General features: G+C 40.9%; 2 protein-coding genes across 3 annotated transcripts; both read left to right on the forward strand.

Moving 5' to 3' along the window:
- On the forward strand, positions 1-6,096 carry LOC115575441 (immunoglobulin lambda-1 light chain-like). Its single transcript, XM_030407524.1, has 3 exons — positions 1-110; positions 203-524; positions 5,545-6,096. Exons 1-3 carry the CDS (start codon positions 71-73, stop codon positions 5,900-5,902), a joined length of 720 nt encoding a protein of 239 aa, XP_030263384.1. The 5' UTR covers positions 1-70; the 3' UTR covers positions 5,903-6,096.
- Positions 3,977-12,865, forward strand: LOC115575436 (immunoglobulin lambda-1 light chain-like). 2 transcript variants are annotated; one of them, XM_030407520.1, is made up of 4 exons: positions 3,977-4,085; positions 6,991-7,316; positions 11,617-11,650; positions 12,413-12,865. In XM_030407520.1, exons 1-4 carry the CDS (start codon positions 4,046-4,048, stop codon positions 12,736-12,738), a joined length of 726 nt encoding a protein of 241 aa, XP_030263380.1. In that variant the 5' UTR covers positions 3,977-4,045; the 3' UTR covers positions 12,739-12,865. The 2 variants fall into 2 exon arrangements, with proteins under 2 accessions (XP_030263380.1, XP_030263379.1); XM_030407519.1 differs by lacking the exon at positions 3,977-4,085 and adding an exon at positions 6,771-6,898.
- Positions 12,866-16,166: the final 3,301 nt, after the last annotated feature.

The raw sequence follows: 16,166 nt of genomic DNA on the forward strand, positions 1-16,166 counted from the left end.
AAGCCTCTAATCTGTCAGCAGTAAGCTCACTTTCCAAGTTACAAGGCCATTCTCAGCACACACTGACAACATGCTGGGGACCCTCTGCACTCTCATCACTGCTCTAACATGTAAGGAGGCTGACTTACTGCAGCTTTGACCTCATGTTGGATTCATCAGTCTGTGTGTTTCTCTTGACTCCATGTCATCTTGTTGTTTCCAGGTGTGAGTGGTGTGACGGTGCTGACACAGAAGCCTCCTGTTGTAACAGTGACCAAAGGAGAGACAGCCACCATGGACTGTAACCTGGGGACTGTTACTGGCGATGCTGCTTTTTGGTACAAACAGGTTCCAGGAGGAGTTCCTCAGTTTGTACTGAGGTTTCGTCACAGCTGGAGTTCTCCAAACTATGGCTCTGGTTTCTCTTCTCCAAAGTTCACAACTACTCATCAGTCACAAACAGATTATCGTTTGATCATCAACAATGTGGAGGAGGGAGACTCAGCAGTGTATCACTGTAACACATGGGACGACTCTGTTAAAGAGTGGGTACCACAGTGATTTACACTGTGACAAAAACCTCCTTACTGATACTTCTGCTTTTTGACTCATTGACATTTTGTAAAGACGCTCTCACTGAATTAAGCGTAAAGTCACGAACCATATCTCTCTATATCTTCTCCACATAAAAGATTCAAGTCTTCTTTAGTAAATGTGAAATTAATATAACTATATTAACACAGATGTTACAGAAACAAACAATAGTGGAAAAAAACAAATATACAATAGAAAGATATGTTTTTTTCTGGACTGGAATTCAAGTAGGAGTGGTCAGTCTGAAGAGTGTAACAATGTTTTCTTAGATTGATGACTATAAAAGACTTTGTTCATCAGCCCACATCCACATGCTGCCTCATCTCTACAGGTGTACTGTAGTCACTGCTGGCATAACCTGTATTTTCCATCAGAAACTATGGGGATCATGATGTGGGAAAAAACAAGGTTTTCAGTCCAGCACTGGACAACACAATACCTGGTATCAATCCACAACCAAGTAGTTTAGAACCCCTGCACTACAGGACTATCACCTCCAGATATACAAAGTGGTATCAGGATACAGGACCAGAGATTTTTTCTGGTTAGCATGCTAACTACTGTGAGGGAAATTCTCTAATGTCCCTTCATTATTTTGATATGTTGTTCTTGCATATGAAACTTCACAAATACAGATGCAACATTGACATCTGTGTAGTGTGGAACTTGTGTCTGTGGGCCTCCTGCATGGTCTCTGTCTAATGAAAGTTATTGAAGCTTAATTGGCGAAGTTTCAGGAGCAGGACCACACCTCAACAGCGCCAACTTCCGCATTTCCATAAATAACCACCTGACCCTCTCCTCTGCTTCGCTCTCGTATTCCACGCCCTTCCCCCCGACCCCATTCTCTCTCTCTGTTTCTTCCTTCTCCTCTCCTTCGTAGATCCATGAGGGGGATTCTCCGCAAGAAATCCCCACAACGCACTCGAGAACACTCAAGAAACAAGATCTTCGTCACTTTGTTGTCTATATCACGAATAAATCCTTAAAACGCATCTTGTTGATGGTGTGGTCCTTGCTAGTGAATATGGTTGTAGAACATAAATGGTATAAGTCTGTGAAAACAAACCTAAAATGGGATTCTGTTAAGGATTTAATCCTGAAAGGTGTTCATGTAACCTCTTCTGTTATACCATGGTCTGAGGGAATACTTGATTCTGATTGGCTGCAGGGTGTCCATTAATCCCTGATATACGGATACCTACTGATTAGTTCCAGTCAAATTGTCTGTTCACCACTCTAAATTAATGCGCTAGCTGGCATATCAAATCTGAATATTTTATTTCCAGCACTGAGTGCAGTCCGTCAGTCCTTCAGTGTCTTATCCTCAGAACACCACAGGGTGGCGACTGTAACACACAAGCTGCTGAAAGTACACTTCCCCTTTTAAACGTACTGATACGTGATAATCTCACATCCCGATTGCTGTTCAGCTCTCTACTTGAGGCTGCGGCCACAGTAATGTTACACAAGGCCGATCATTTGTTCGTGAAAATCTTGATATTGATTTGGGGGACAATGACATGACTGGTTAGCTAGCTAGTCTTGTTTTTAAACATACTGCCAAATTATATTTTCTGTTTGTCAACCGTACGCTATGTTATTGACTTTGAATCTTGCTAGCATAGCATTAGCTTTCTGGCTCATCGCTGAGCAGACTAGAATATCTCCCGTTGCCAAGTGGTATCTAAGGTCGGTCCTATTTACTGTTGGAGTGAACAATGCTTCCGTTGCATAAGAACCTTACGGGAGGGTAATGATTGTTCCAGGTATTAGTCAAACCCTCAGGCGTTACCAGGGAAACTTAATTATGGCTTGTGAAAAACTTTATATTCTGATTGTAAAACGCATGAAAATATAAATTAAGAATCAGAACTTAAGAACCACCACTCGAAACCACAGAGAAAAAGTCTTTATCAAGACTATTTGATTATCATTGATGAAGACGTTGCAGTAATTGTCTGCCTCAGAAGCCGTACAAGTGATTTCCAACGACAGACAGACTTTGTGTGCTCCCAACCGAGTCGACTCTGCCCCCACCACTCCCAATGCGGACATCCCTCTGGGCCTTTGGACCGAGAGTTCCTCAACACAGTATCGGCTTTCCCTCTGGCTATTGGAGCGACACGGCGAGCCCGCAGTCCAACCCAAAAACACTCCAGGAAACTAGACTTCAGGACCGCATGACACCTAGACAAGGCAGGCTGAATGTCTTCATACAAATGGGTCCACACACGTGAGAATGAGTTGGTGTCTAAATTCCGACAACTACCTTAGGAACTTAAGAGAATTGAGATTAGGGTCTTGTTAGTATTAAGAACTTACTCCTGTAACATTTGATATATAAAAGCCGACCAATAATTTCACCATTCGCCTATGATCAAATCATCTTATTACTTTACTCATTTCAGTCTTTACATTTTCTGTTATCTGTTGCTGTTTGTCTAAATTGTCAGTTTATTTATTTTACCCTGGATTATTTAGTTAATAAACATATATAAACCTTTGTCGTTGTCTGTGCAAGTCAATTCTAATGTGGGGAACCGATGGATCTGTGTAAAGAAATCACTGCTTCAGAATATGAGATTGAATATAGATTTTGAAATTGAATAAATTGATTTGAATTGATTTGAACTGTTCAAGCCAAACTTGTACAGTTGGATTTTGAGTAATTTCCTCTGGATTATTCAAATAGTTAAACAACGGATGTGGTGCCCCTTTTTACGAGTGTGTCATGATTTTTTCATGTCGTAAGTGAAAATTCTGTCAGTGTCTTAGAAATAGCTCCTTTAAACCTTCTGTTAGGGAAATAGTTGATTTCTGAGTCTCATTCTCATTGACAAGGGAAAAATCAATTATCCTACCAACAGGAACTTTAAACATAGAGGCACATGAAGATAGGAGACAGATGGACTGCCCTGGAGTATAGATGCTGGTGGTGGTGGAGTAAAACCACCAGATGAAGACGAAACCTGTCAGTTGAATCACTCAGATTATCATGATGGATAAAGTGGTGATGGGGTTGTAGTCGACTGCCCTTGACAGAAATGCGGTCATTTTTAAAGAACAGGATCTGAGGACTGATTGGAAAAAGATCATTGGCCAGATGTGGTGATGTCATATATTTCTATTTGATTTTGGAAGCATTGGAACATGAAGTGACAGTGAGGATGTTGGAGTGAGAGAATTGCAGCAACGATACAGGTGAGACAGAAAACATCTTATGTGTTGAACTTTTGTCAAATCTTCATTAAAACTGTGCGTTTTTTAATGGAAGTTGATTTAATGTGAAACCACAAACATGAAAGTGTTGATGAATGAATGTTAACAGTGCTGAGTGTTGAAACTCCTCCTCCTCCTCTTCTCCTCTCCTCAGTGTCTTTATAAGCTTCAGTCTCTCTTCTCCTCACACTCCAACCCTGCTCACCTCTCAGCTGGACAGTAAGGGACGTTTACACCACACACTGACAACATGCTGGGGACCCTCTGCACTCTCATCACTGCTCTAACATGTAAGATATTCTTCTCACTCCTTTTACAGCCCACATTTTCACACACAAACCTTTCACTCATGTGTTTTTCTGTGTATGTTGACAGATGTTGATGCGGCCAAAGTGGTGACCCAGACGCCTGCTGTCCACACAGTTTCTACAGGACAACAGGTCGTTCTCAGCTGTAACATTGAGAGACATGACAGTGCATATATCAGTTGGTATAAACAGGTTCCTGTTGAAGCTCCTCAGTTTGTTCTGAGACATTGGCATAGTGACAGTTCACCTGACGGATTTGGAACAGGATTCTCCTCAGACCGATTCGACTCTAAAGCCTCATCAAACATAAATTATCAGTTCATCATTAAGAGGACAGAGACAGGAGACTCTGCTGTGTATTACTGTAACACATGGGACGACACTGCCAAGGAGAGAGTATCACAGTGATTTACACTGTGACAAAAACCTCCTCACTGATACTTCTGCTTTTTCAGTCTCTGACATCTTCACTTTCAGTCAACAACAAGCAACTGCTTTGTGTAACTTCACCAGATTCAGATTCAGATTCAGAATACTTTATTTATTCCCGGGGGAAATTGTTTAAACTACATGCTTGAATTATTATTAAACCTTCTCAACACTTTTATTGGTTTCTCATATAAAACCTTGTAACTCTCTGAGTAGTAATTTGTCCTTTATAAATACACAATATTCACATTCATACAATGATCTATTACACTGCTAATCATCATAACAATCAACAGATGGTTCACAACACTTGCTCATTCTTTAACCAGTTTTAACTTTTGTGTTTTGATTTTTAATATGTGCACATGTTACGGGCATCTGGGGGCATAAAAATAGAGACTCCAGATTCAAATATGTCCAGTGAATTAATTTGTAAAGCAAGCTGCTTTAAAAGACAATGGACAGGTGAACAGCTGATTACAAGGTTTTGTCCAGAAGTTGTTTTGATTGTTGTTGGATTTAAAGACAGAAGATTATTCTCAGTTATTATATATAACTTTTAGTTCACGTGTTTTATATTTTGTCTTATTTTCTCAATGAGAAATTCAGATGACTACAATGGTTGATTGTTTCTCTTGTGAAGGTGAAAATAAAATGAGAATATTTTCTATGTATCTTCAGTCAGTAGGGCAGAGTAAACATTGTTTATTGTGCCTGTTTGAAAATATAGATTATTTAGTGAGACAGTCGTCTTTGAATCTGAAGTGATATCTGCTGTAATTGAACACAATGACTGATAATCACAGATGATATTTAATTACTGTGGTTGAAGAGAATTTCTATGGTTGAATTATAATGTTTCATTAGTAATCCTTATATATCTGAGGTCAGGGAGAAACTGGTAGTCTTTGAAAATGTTAAAAATCAACTCTGCTCATGATGTTGATGATTATTTTGACGCTCAGTCAGAAAGTGTTTGTTAGTTTTCTCTTTTCTCGGACTTAATTTCTAGTGATGTGATGAATGTCCTGGATGTATTTTCAGGCTCCAGCCTCCCTCCTCCTGTCCTGACAGTCTTCCCTCCGTCCAGAGCTGAGCTCCAGTCCAACAAAGCCTCTCTGGTCTGTCTGTCCAGTCAGTCTGTGCCTTTTGCAGATGTGAGCTGGTTGGCTGCTGGGAGTCCAGTGAGCAGTGGGATCTCTACCAGCACCGCCGTTCAGCAACCGGACCGCACTTTCCAAATCAGCAGCTATCTGGCCATCCAGACGTCAGACTGGAACATGGAGAAGGTTTACACATGTAAAGTGTCTTTGGGCTCCCAGACTGCAGAGCAACACATCAACAAGTCAGACTGTCCCACTGAAGAATAGTAGAGGAGCACAAGCACCATTTCAAATCTGCTTCTTTACTGTTTGTGCTGTTTGCTCATTACAAGGTTCACATGTTAGAAAAGATGTGTCTGCATGCTTGTAATACATGTTGTGACAGTTAGGTGGAGGTGTTGTATCAGCTTTGCAACTGCTGCATTTTTCAAAACTCATTCAATAAAAAAACTGAACAAGAACAAGTTTGTAATCGTTTGTTTTCCTGGAAACATCATTTAAAACAGTAATATTCCTTGTGTATTGTGACTTTGACAAGATTTTATTTTTCTCCTGACGTCCATCTCACAGATTTCTGCTCAAGTCTTCCTCGTATAGGTATATCTAAATTCAGAAAGCTACATTGTTTTTAAGTGGTAATCTTAAATAAAAGCACAACAGACAGATTAATATCACTCTGCCTGGTTTTAGTCGCTTGCAGACGTTAGAAAAAACAGATAAAATGAGCAAATGAAACTGAGTTTTCATCCTCCGTCAGTGAAGCGTCACCTCTCTTCTTTCCCAGGATGCACCTGCAGGCCTCCTCTCCTTATTTATAGCTCCATGTAAATGAAGAGGTCAAGTGTCAGCTCTCTGTAGAGTCAGAGGGAACTGAATTAAATCACATTCATCAGCAAGTGAGCAAAGAAACAAATGTATGACAATAAAACTCTTTTTCAGATGGTGATGTTGTAATATTTGGGGCTCAGGGGGGAGACGTCGCCTACGTTGACAATAACGGAGACAGAAGAGACTTTTCCCTTCACAGAAGATAAGAGAGCAACAAATGTGACAAAGCCTGCAGACTGAAGCAGAGCTCCTCCTCCTGTCAGTCACTCTCAGTTTCAGTGTTGTATTAAATTGCTCCTCCAGCACCTCCTCTCCTCATCCTCCAAAGCCTCTAATCTGTCAGCAGTAAGCTCACTTTCCAAGTTACAAGGCCATTCTCAGCACACACTGACAACATGCTGGGGACCCTCTGCACTCTCATCACTGCTCTAACATGTAAGGAGGCTGACTTACTGCAGCTTTGACCTCATGTTGGATTCATCAGTCTGTGTGTTTCTCTTGACTCCATGTCATCTTGTTGTTTCTAGGTGTGAGTGGTGTGACGGTGGTGACACAGAAGCCTCCTGTTGTAACAGTGACCAAAGGAGAGACAGCCACCATGGACTGTAACCTGGGGACTGTTACTGGCAGTTCTGCTCGCTGGTACAAACAGGTTCCAGGAGGAGTTCCTCAGTTTGTTTTATATTTTCATCACAGCATGAGCTCTCCAAGCTATGGCTCTGGTTTCTCCTCTCCAAAGGTCACAACTACTCATCAGTCAGGAACAAATTATCGTTTGATCATCAACAATGTGGAGGAGGGAGACTCAGCAGTCTATTACTGTAACACATGGGACAGCTCTGTTAATGAGTACGTATCACAGTGATTTACACTGTGACAAAAACCTCCTCACTGATACTTCTGCTTTTTGAGACTCTGACATTTTCTGGATTGAGTGTAGAATCATGAACCACAGCTCCCTGTAACTTCTCTACCTAAAAAGTATATCATGTTTCTGAACTCCCAAATCTTCTCAGTGGGTTCTCACAATTTCTTGCTGTAGATGTAAAATCAATATCTTTTATTTCCTCTTTCTGAGAAAGACCCCAAAGCCCACTGATAGACAGCTGTTAGAGAAACAGCCTGTCTCCTAAAACCCTCTCATCGTACTATTCCAGATGGTGCAGTTTCAAGTCATTCCATACCCTTCACAACTGTCCCCTCCATCAACCTTGTAAATATAACCAGCTTCATCACATATACCTGTTATGGACCCTCTGACAAAGTGCTCGTGAAGAAGTCACAACACATTTCAGAGGACGCTCAGACATCAGATTGATAAACTACATTTTATCTGGAACAACCAAACAGAGCAAAAACTATACATAAAAAAGAAGAGGTTGGAGAACCAAGCAGAAAACAAACAAAAAAGGGGAAAAGCTCGGCCAGCTGACGATGGGCCGTTGCACCCAGTTCTTCCCCTCTAATCTAATCCAAAGAAAAGAAATTTAACCTCGTCCTAGACTAGGTGAATCAAAAACGAAAACGTGATAGCTGCTGGTTTCCAGACCTAGACATCAAACAGATTGCCCCAAAACAAAAACCCCAGCCCTACAACTATGGGTGGGGGATGAGAGTTAGTGAGGAGAAAAAATGGTGACCATCTCCTCCTCCTGGCGTCGGGTTAGACAGTCGCTCCCCAGAGAGCGAGGCCTCAGCTCGATCCTCCTTTCATACATCCCAAAGTAATTCGACACTGCCCAGGTGTGTCTTCCTGAAGGAGACAGACAAACAGAAATGGGGCGCCAGAGAGCCACAGGGAGAGAGAAACACAACCAGTCGGGCACAACAGGTATTCCTACAGGCCAGCACATAACAATGCCCATAAGGTTATCAGAACCAGAACATCCACCATCCAAGTGTATCACAGCAGCATCAACTTCTTCGCTGAACTGCTCTCCAGAGCTCCAGTTTCTCATCCCCACGTCACCATGGTGATCCAAGGCCGATGTAAAGCAGAATCCCAGCTTGCATGAAAACACTCACCCTGAACCACAGATCCCCTCACCCGTTGCATTAAACACTCCGCTCAGGATACTTATCCCAGTCCATCGAAATCGGAATTTGAATTCACTTCTACCAGATCCACTTGCGACTCTCTCAGACATCTCTATCCCCTCTAGATAAGGAATTCCCGACCACACCATCAAAGTCCTCTGCTGCAGCCACCTCAGCGATATTCATTGAGCCCAGTCACACCTCTGGGGGATGATGAAGCCACGCCGACCAAGACGTGTGCCTATCAAAGACGTGCCTCCACTCTGAGTCTCAACCTCCCCGGTTCCTAGACCTTCCAGCCACTCTGCAACCCAACTCAAACCCCCTCTTCATCCAACAACCTTGACCCCCCTTTTCCATATTTCCCAAATCTTCTACCAATTTAAATAAACTACCTTAACACTAAACTATGAAGTGGTATTAGGAGACAGGGCCAGAGATGTCTACTGGTTAGCGTGCTCAGTAGACATCACTGCAACACCGTACATAGATGTCTTTGAAATAATATCGACACAGTTGGGTACTCACAACACCTGTGTGTTAGTTAATTTTTTTATGTTTTAAGTGAAACGTGAAAGTGCAAATTCTGTCAGTGTCTTACGAATTGCTCCTTTAAAGCTTCTGTTAGTGAAATTTTAGTGAGATTTTTGAGTCTCACTGACAACTGAAAAAGCAATTATTCTGCCAACATGAGCTTTAAACATAGAGACTCATGAAGATAGGAGACAGGTGGACTGTTCTGGTGTCCAGATGCTGCTGGTGGTGGAGTAAACCACCAGATGAAGATCAAACCTGTCAGTAGAATCACTCAGATTATCATGATGGATAAAGTGGTGATGGGGAGGTGGTGGACTGCTCAGCTGTGGGGCTGAAACACAATCACAGAAACACGGCGATATTTAAAAAACAGCATCTAAGGACTGATTGGAAAAAAATCATTGGCCAGATGTGGTGATGTCATGTATTTCTATTCGATTTTGGAAGCATTGGAACATGAAGTGACAGTGAGGATGTTGGAGTGAGAGAATCACAACAAAGATACAGGTGAGAGAGAAAACACCTTCATTGTTGAACTTTTGTCAAAGCTTCATAAAAACTGTTGTTTTCTGTCATGAAAATTGATTTAATGTGAAACCACAAACATGAAAGTGTTGATGAATGAATGTTAACAGTGCTGAGTGTTGAAACTCCTCCTCCTCCTCTTCTCCTCTCCTCAGTGTCTTTATAAGCTTCAGTCTCTCTTCTCCTCACACTCCAACCCTGCTCACCTCTCAGCTGGACAGTAAGGGACGTTTACACCACACACTGACAACATGCTGGGGACCCTCTGCACTCTCATCACTGCTCTAACATGTAAGATATTCTTCTCACTCCTTTTACAGCCCACATTTTCACACACAAACCTTTCACTCATGTGTTTTTCTGTGTATGTTGACAGATGTTGATGCAGCCAAAGTGTTGACCCAGACGCCTGCTGTCCACACAGTTTCTACAGGACAACAGGTCGTTCTCAACTGCAACATTGAGAGAGATGACAACATTTATGTGGAGTGGTATAAACAGGTTCCTGGTGAAGCTCCTCAGTTTGTTCTGAAATTCCACCATAGTCACAGTTCACCCAACAGCTTTGGAACAGGATTCTCTTCAGACCGATTCGACTGTAAAGCCTCATCAGACATAAATTATCAGTTCATCATTAAGAGGACAGAGACAGGAGACTCTGCTGTGTATTATTGTTTGACAACGGACAAACCTACTAAGGAGCTTGTATCACAGTGATTTACACTGTGACAAAAACCTCCTCACTGACTACTTCTGCTTTTCAAGCCTCTAACACATGAACTAACGCTCTCCATAACTCCCCAACATGAGAAACACAGAACAACACAGAATGTAAAAGGTTACACAATCTAAATGAACTAAATGATGAAGTTAATTCAATAATGGACACCCTGGCCTCTTTAACAGCTAAAAACATGAAACTAACTGTATCAAAATTGCGGATAAACACGATTTTGAACTAATGAAACATTTCAGAAATTCTCTCCAGAAGATGATGAATTTCTTTTGTTTGTCTCAGAGAGCTCGTCTGTAAAACCTGGTCAAACACAAAGGATTTTAATCAGCTGTGAATGTGTGATTGGTGTCGTCAGCACTTTTTATGCAGCACTACGCCTCCAAAATACCAAATAAGTCGACATCAGTTTGTGTTGTTGGAGTTTTATAACAGTTTGTTCATAAGAGGTCTAACAGGGAGTTTGACCTCTCTGAGGTTTAACTGACCTCAAACATAAGAAGCTTCACTATGTGGAAAAACATCCTGTACATTTCTCTGAATCAAGGAAGGTAAAATTGTTCATGTGTAACTCATTTAACATTTGAAACTGAATTATGACTTTATTTGATGTAATAACAATGTTTATGCTAATTTCTTTGTTTTATCTCCGTCATTATATGTTCAAGCCCAGTTTGTGGCAAAGTCGATGGTGACTACATCGATCATTTTCTGCAAATTTGGTCATTAAACTTGTCAGAAAAGGAGGAGAAAGTAATATTTTACACATAGAGTAGTGGAATCTTTCAGACCTCTAACAATGTGAACAAAACACAGGGTGAACACTGTTACAGGACTACACATATGGCCTGAGGAGTCCACTAAAGCATGAGCCATTCAGCTGTGTAATCATGTCTTTAACATTATATTAACTGGTTTCATTAAATGTGATTATATGAAGTTAAAGGGGAACATAAAATTAGTCTAATACCATCCCTGCAGTCAATAACAGTCATACAGGTTCAGCTGTGTTGTCTGAATGATGCTCATTTGGAAGAAAACATCTTCATCATTAACATCAAACTGAATCAACTGATGATAAGAGTGATTTCAAATCATAAAAACTGGAACAAAACATTGAAGCACATGAAATAAAGTCCTCTAAAGAGACAAGAGTGTTTGAATAAAGTCCAGCAGTGTCTGTGAATATAAGCAGACTGATGAAGTGAATGAGACGTGGACAGTGAAAGTTGGTCTCAACAGGATGTTTCAGTTCCACTCCCCTCATTAGTGAGAGTCAGGAGGTTTTTGTACGGCCATGTGTACAAACTGAATCACTGTGGTATTCGGACAAGGCACCAAGCTGACTGTGACAAGTAAGTACTTTGAACTCATCATCAAACAGGAGAGATTTGATTGTTTCTCTTGTATATTTAAGTGTTTCATGTTCTTGTTCATTCTTGTTTAAAGTGTGAAACATTTTTAGTGCAGATTAATTGTTTGTAGTTTGAACATCAGCTTTGAAACAGCAGCAAGCTGCTTTAAAAGACAATGGACAGGTGAACAGCTGATTACAAGGTTTTGTCCAGAAGTTGTTTTAATTGTTGTTGGATTTAAAGACAGAAGATTATTCTCAGTTATTATATTTAACTTTTAGTCATATATTTTTTATATTTCGTCTATTTCATCATTGAGAAATTCAGATGACTACAACTTTTGATTGTTTATCTTGTGAAGGTGAAAATAAAATGAGAATATTTTCTATATATCTTCAGTCAGTAGGGCAGAGTAAACATTGTTTATTGTGCCTGTTTGAAAATATAGATTATTTAGTGAGACAGTCGTTCTTTGAATCTGAAGTGATATCTGCTGTAATTGAACACAATGACTGATAATCACAAATGATATTTAATTAAGTGGTTGAAGAGAATTTCTATGGTTGAATTATAATGTGTCATTAGTAATCCTTATATATCTGAGGTCAGGGAGAAACTGGTAGTCTTTGAAAATGTTAAAAATCAACTCTGCTCATGATGTTGATGATTATTTTGACACTCAGTCTGAAAGTGTTTGTTAGTTTTGTCTTTTCTCAGACTTAATTTCTAGTGATGTGATGAATGTCCTGGATGTATTTTCAGGCTCCAGCCTCCCTCCTCCTGTCCTGACAGTCTTCCCTCCGTCCAGAGCTGAGCTCCAGTCCAACAAAGCCTCTCTGGTCTGTCTGTCCAGTCAGTCTGTGCCTTTTGCAGATGTGAGCTGGTTGGCTGCTGGGAGTCCAGTGAGCAGTGGGATCTCTACCAGCACCGCCGTTCAGCAACCGGACCGCACTTTCCAAATCAGCAGCTATCTGGCCATCCAGACGTCAGACTGGAACATGGAGAAGGTTTACACATGTAAAGTGTCTTTGGGCTCCCAGACTGCAGAGCAACACATCAACAAGTCAGACTGTCCCACTGAAGAATAGTAGAGGAGCACAAGCACCATTTCAAATCTGCTTCTTTACTGTTTGTGCTGTTTGCTCATTACAAGGTTCACATGTTAGAAAAGATGTGTCTGCATGCTTGTAATAAATGTTGTGACAGTTAGGTGGAGGTGTTGTATCAGCTTTGCAACTGCTGCATTTTTTCAAAACTTCATTCAATAAAAAACTGAACAAGAACAAGTTTGTAATTCGTTTGTTTTCCTGGAAACATCATTTAAAACAGTAATATTCCTTGTGTATTGTGACTTTGACAGAGATTTATTTTTGCTCCTGACGTCCTCTCACAGATTTCTGCTCAAGTCTTCCTCGTATATGTTTATCTAAATTCAGAAAGCTACATTGTTTTTAAGTGGTAATCTTAAATAAAAGCACAACAGACAGATTAATATCACTCTGCCTGGTTTTAGTCGCTTGCAGATGTTAGAAAAATCTGATAAAATGAGCAAATGAAACTGAGTTTTCATTCTCCGTCAGTGAAGCGTCACCTCTCTTCTTTCCCAGGATGCACCTGCAGGCCTCCTCTCCTTATTTATAGCTCCATGTAAATGAAGAGGTCAAGTGTCAGCTCTCTGTAGAGTCAGAGGGAACTGAATTAAATCACATTCATCAGCAAGTGAGCAAAGAAACAAATGTATGACAATAAAACTCTTTTTCAGATGGTGATGTTGTAATATTTGGGGCTCAGGGGGGAGACGTCACCTACGTTGACAATAACGGAGACAGAAGAGACTTTTCCCTTCACAGAAGATAAGAGAGCAACAAATGTGACAAAGCCTGCAGACTGAAGCAGAGCTCCTCCTCCTGTCAGTCACTCTCAGTTTCAGTGTTGTATTAAATTGCTCCTCCAGCACCTCCTCTCCTCATCCTCCAAAGCCTCTAATCTGTCAGCAGTAAGCTCACTTTCCAAGTTACAAGGCCATTCTCAGCACACACTGACAACATGCTGGGGACCCTCTGCACTCTCATCACTGCTCTAACATGTAAGGAGGCTGACTTACTGCAGCTTTGACCTCATGTTGGATTCATCAGTCTGTGTGTTTCTCTTGACTCCATGTCATCTTGTTGTTTCCAGGTGTGAGTGGTGTGACGGTGGTGACACAGAAGCCTCCTGTTGTAACAGTGACCAAAGGAGAGACAGCCACCATGGACTGTAACCTGGGGACTCTTACTAACAGTGTTGTTTTCTGGTACAAACAGGTTCCAGGAGGAGTTCCTCAGTTTGTTATATATTTTCATCACAGCTGGAGCTCTGTATATTATGGCTCTGGTTTCTCCTCTCCAAAGTTCACATCTACTCATCAGTCACAAACAGATTATCGTTTGATCATCAACAATGTGGAGGAGGGAGACTCAGCAGTCTATTACTGTAACGCATGGGAGAACAATGTTGCTTTATCACAGTGATTTACACTGTGACAAAAACCTCCTCACTGATACTTCTGCTTTTTGAGACTCTGACATCTCAACTTCCAGTCAACAACAAGCAACTGCTTCGTGAAACTTCCCCTCATGTATGAATTATTTTGAAAGCTTCTCAACACCTTTTTTCGATTCTTCCTTAAATCCTTGTAACTCTGAGTAGTAATTTGTCTATCATACATACACAATATTCACATTCATTCAATGATCTATTACACTGCTACTCATCTTAAAAATGAACAGAAGGTTTACAACACTTTCTCATTTGTGAAGTTAAACTTGCTGTGAGTAAAATTCAAACTGCATTATTTTAACTTCCTCCATCTGCCCAAAGTTTTACCAGTTTTAACGTTTGTGTTTTCATTTTTAATACGTGCACATGTTACAGGCACCTGGGGGCTGAGTCATAAAAATAGAATGTCCAGAATCAAATATGTCCAGTGAATTAAATTGCGAAGAAACAGCTGAGATGTACATATAAAACACAGGTGAAACAAAAGGCCCAACAAATCCTGCACGAACCTGCTCATCCCCTTTTTAAAGAATTCAGCCCTCGAGCTTTACAGACGCTTTACAGCCACTGCAGCAACACCAACATTTACAACATGTCCTTCACACCAACCCCTACTTCACTGGATTCATTTATAAACATCAGTCTAACTGGAACGTGTCAAACTGGAACCCAATTTTTTATATGTGCACATGTTACAGGTACCTGGGTGCTAAGTCATACAACTAGACTGTCCAGAATGAAATATGTCCCGTAAATGAATTTGTAAAGTGCAGAAACAGCTGGGATGTATATATAAAACGCAGGTGAAACAAAAGGCCCAACATCTCATCACTGGACTGTCCGACCACAATCTGACATTGATATCAAGAAACTTTCAAAAAAGTGCTTTCATCATAGCAAAAAATCTGTGGAGCGACTCAGGATTCACCAAACAATGAAATGGCTAATTTTCAAAGAGCAGTGCAGCAGACAGATTGGAACAACATAGCCAACTAGCCTACCTCATCACAACGATCAACCAGTCAGTACTACAGGGGATTTTCCCAACTACCTGGAAACCCGCAATTGATACTCCAATATTTAAGATGACCCACTGACTACTTGCAACTACCGCCCAATCAGTATCCTACCTGTGATCTCCAAGGTTGTAGAGAAATGTGTGTCAGAGCAGCTTGTCTGCTTCCTCAATACTGGTCCATTCACTCTCCACCCCATGCAGTTCAGCTTCAGGGCCCATCACTCCGCTGAAACAGCTAGCTGCTTCTTCTTAGAGAAGGTCAGAGCTATGGCCAACATGTGGGGTGTGGTTGGCCCTGTGTTCTACCTACCTTCATAAGGCCTTTGACACTGTCAATCACCACATCCTTATCACCAAACTGTCTGCTTTTAACTTCACCCCACTGACACTCAAATTGTTTGAGTCATACTTAAATGGTAGAAATCAACATGTTTCCATGAACAATCATCGTTCTCCAATTGTCAACCTTTGCACTGAAGTACCACAAGGATCAATACTTGGCCCGCTTATGTTTAGTCTATATATCAATGATCTACTATATGTTTGCCCTGAAATCAACACACCAATGTATGCCGACGACACAGTAATATATGTGCATGCCAGCACGAAACATCTGGCTGCTGCCAAACTCACCACAGCGATGGATCAAATTACCAACTGGCTAAATCGCTCCTGCCTCCAACTTCACCTCAATAAAACTGTAGGAATGTTCTTCACTAAAACTCAATGTAACATCATCCCAAAGATCACAATCTCCGGTAAAAACATCAGCATCGTTCCACATTTCAAATATCTGGGCATCACCATTGACTCCAATCTTTCCTTTGATACACACATCACAAAAGTGTGCATTAAGGTCAAGTTTAACGTGGATAATTGTAAATACATCAGATATACACTAACTTTTAATGTTGCAAAATTATTTATGGATGCCATGATCACGTTACATCACACATACTG

Source organism: Sparus aurata, chromosome 23 (genome assembly GCF_900880675.1).
Source record: "Sparus aurata chromosome 23, fSpaAur1.1, whole genome shotgun sequence".
Taxonomy (NCBI): Eukaryota; Metazoa; Chordata; class Actinopteri; order Spariformes; family Sparidae; genus Sparus; species Sparus aurata.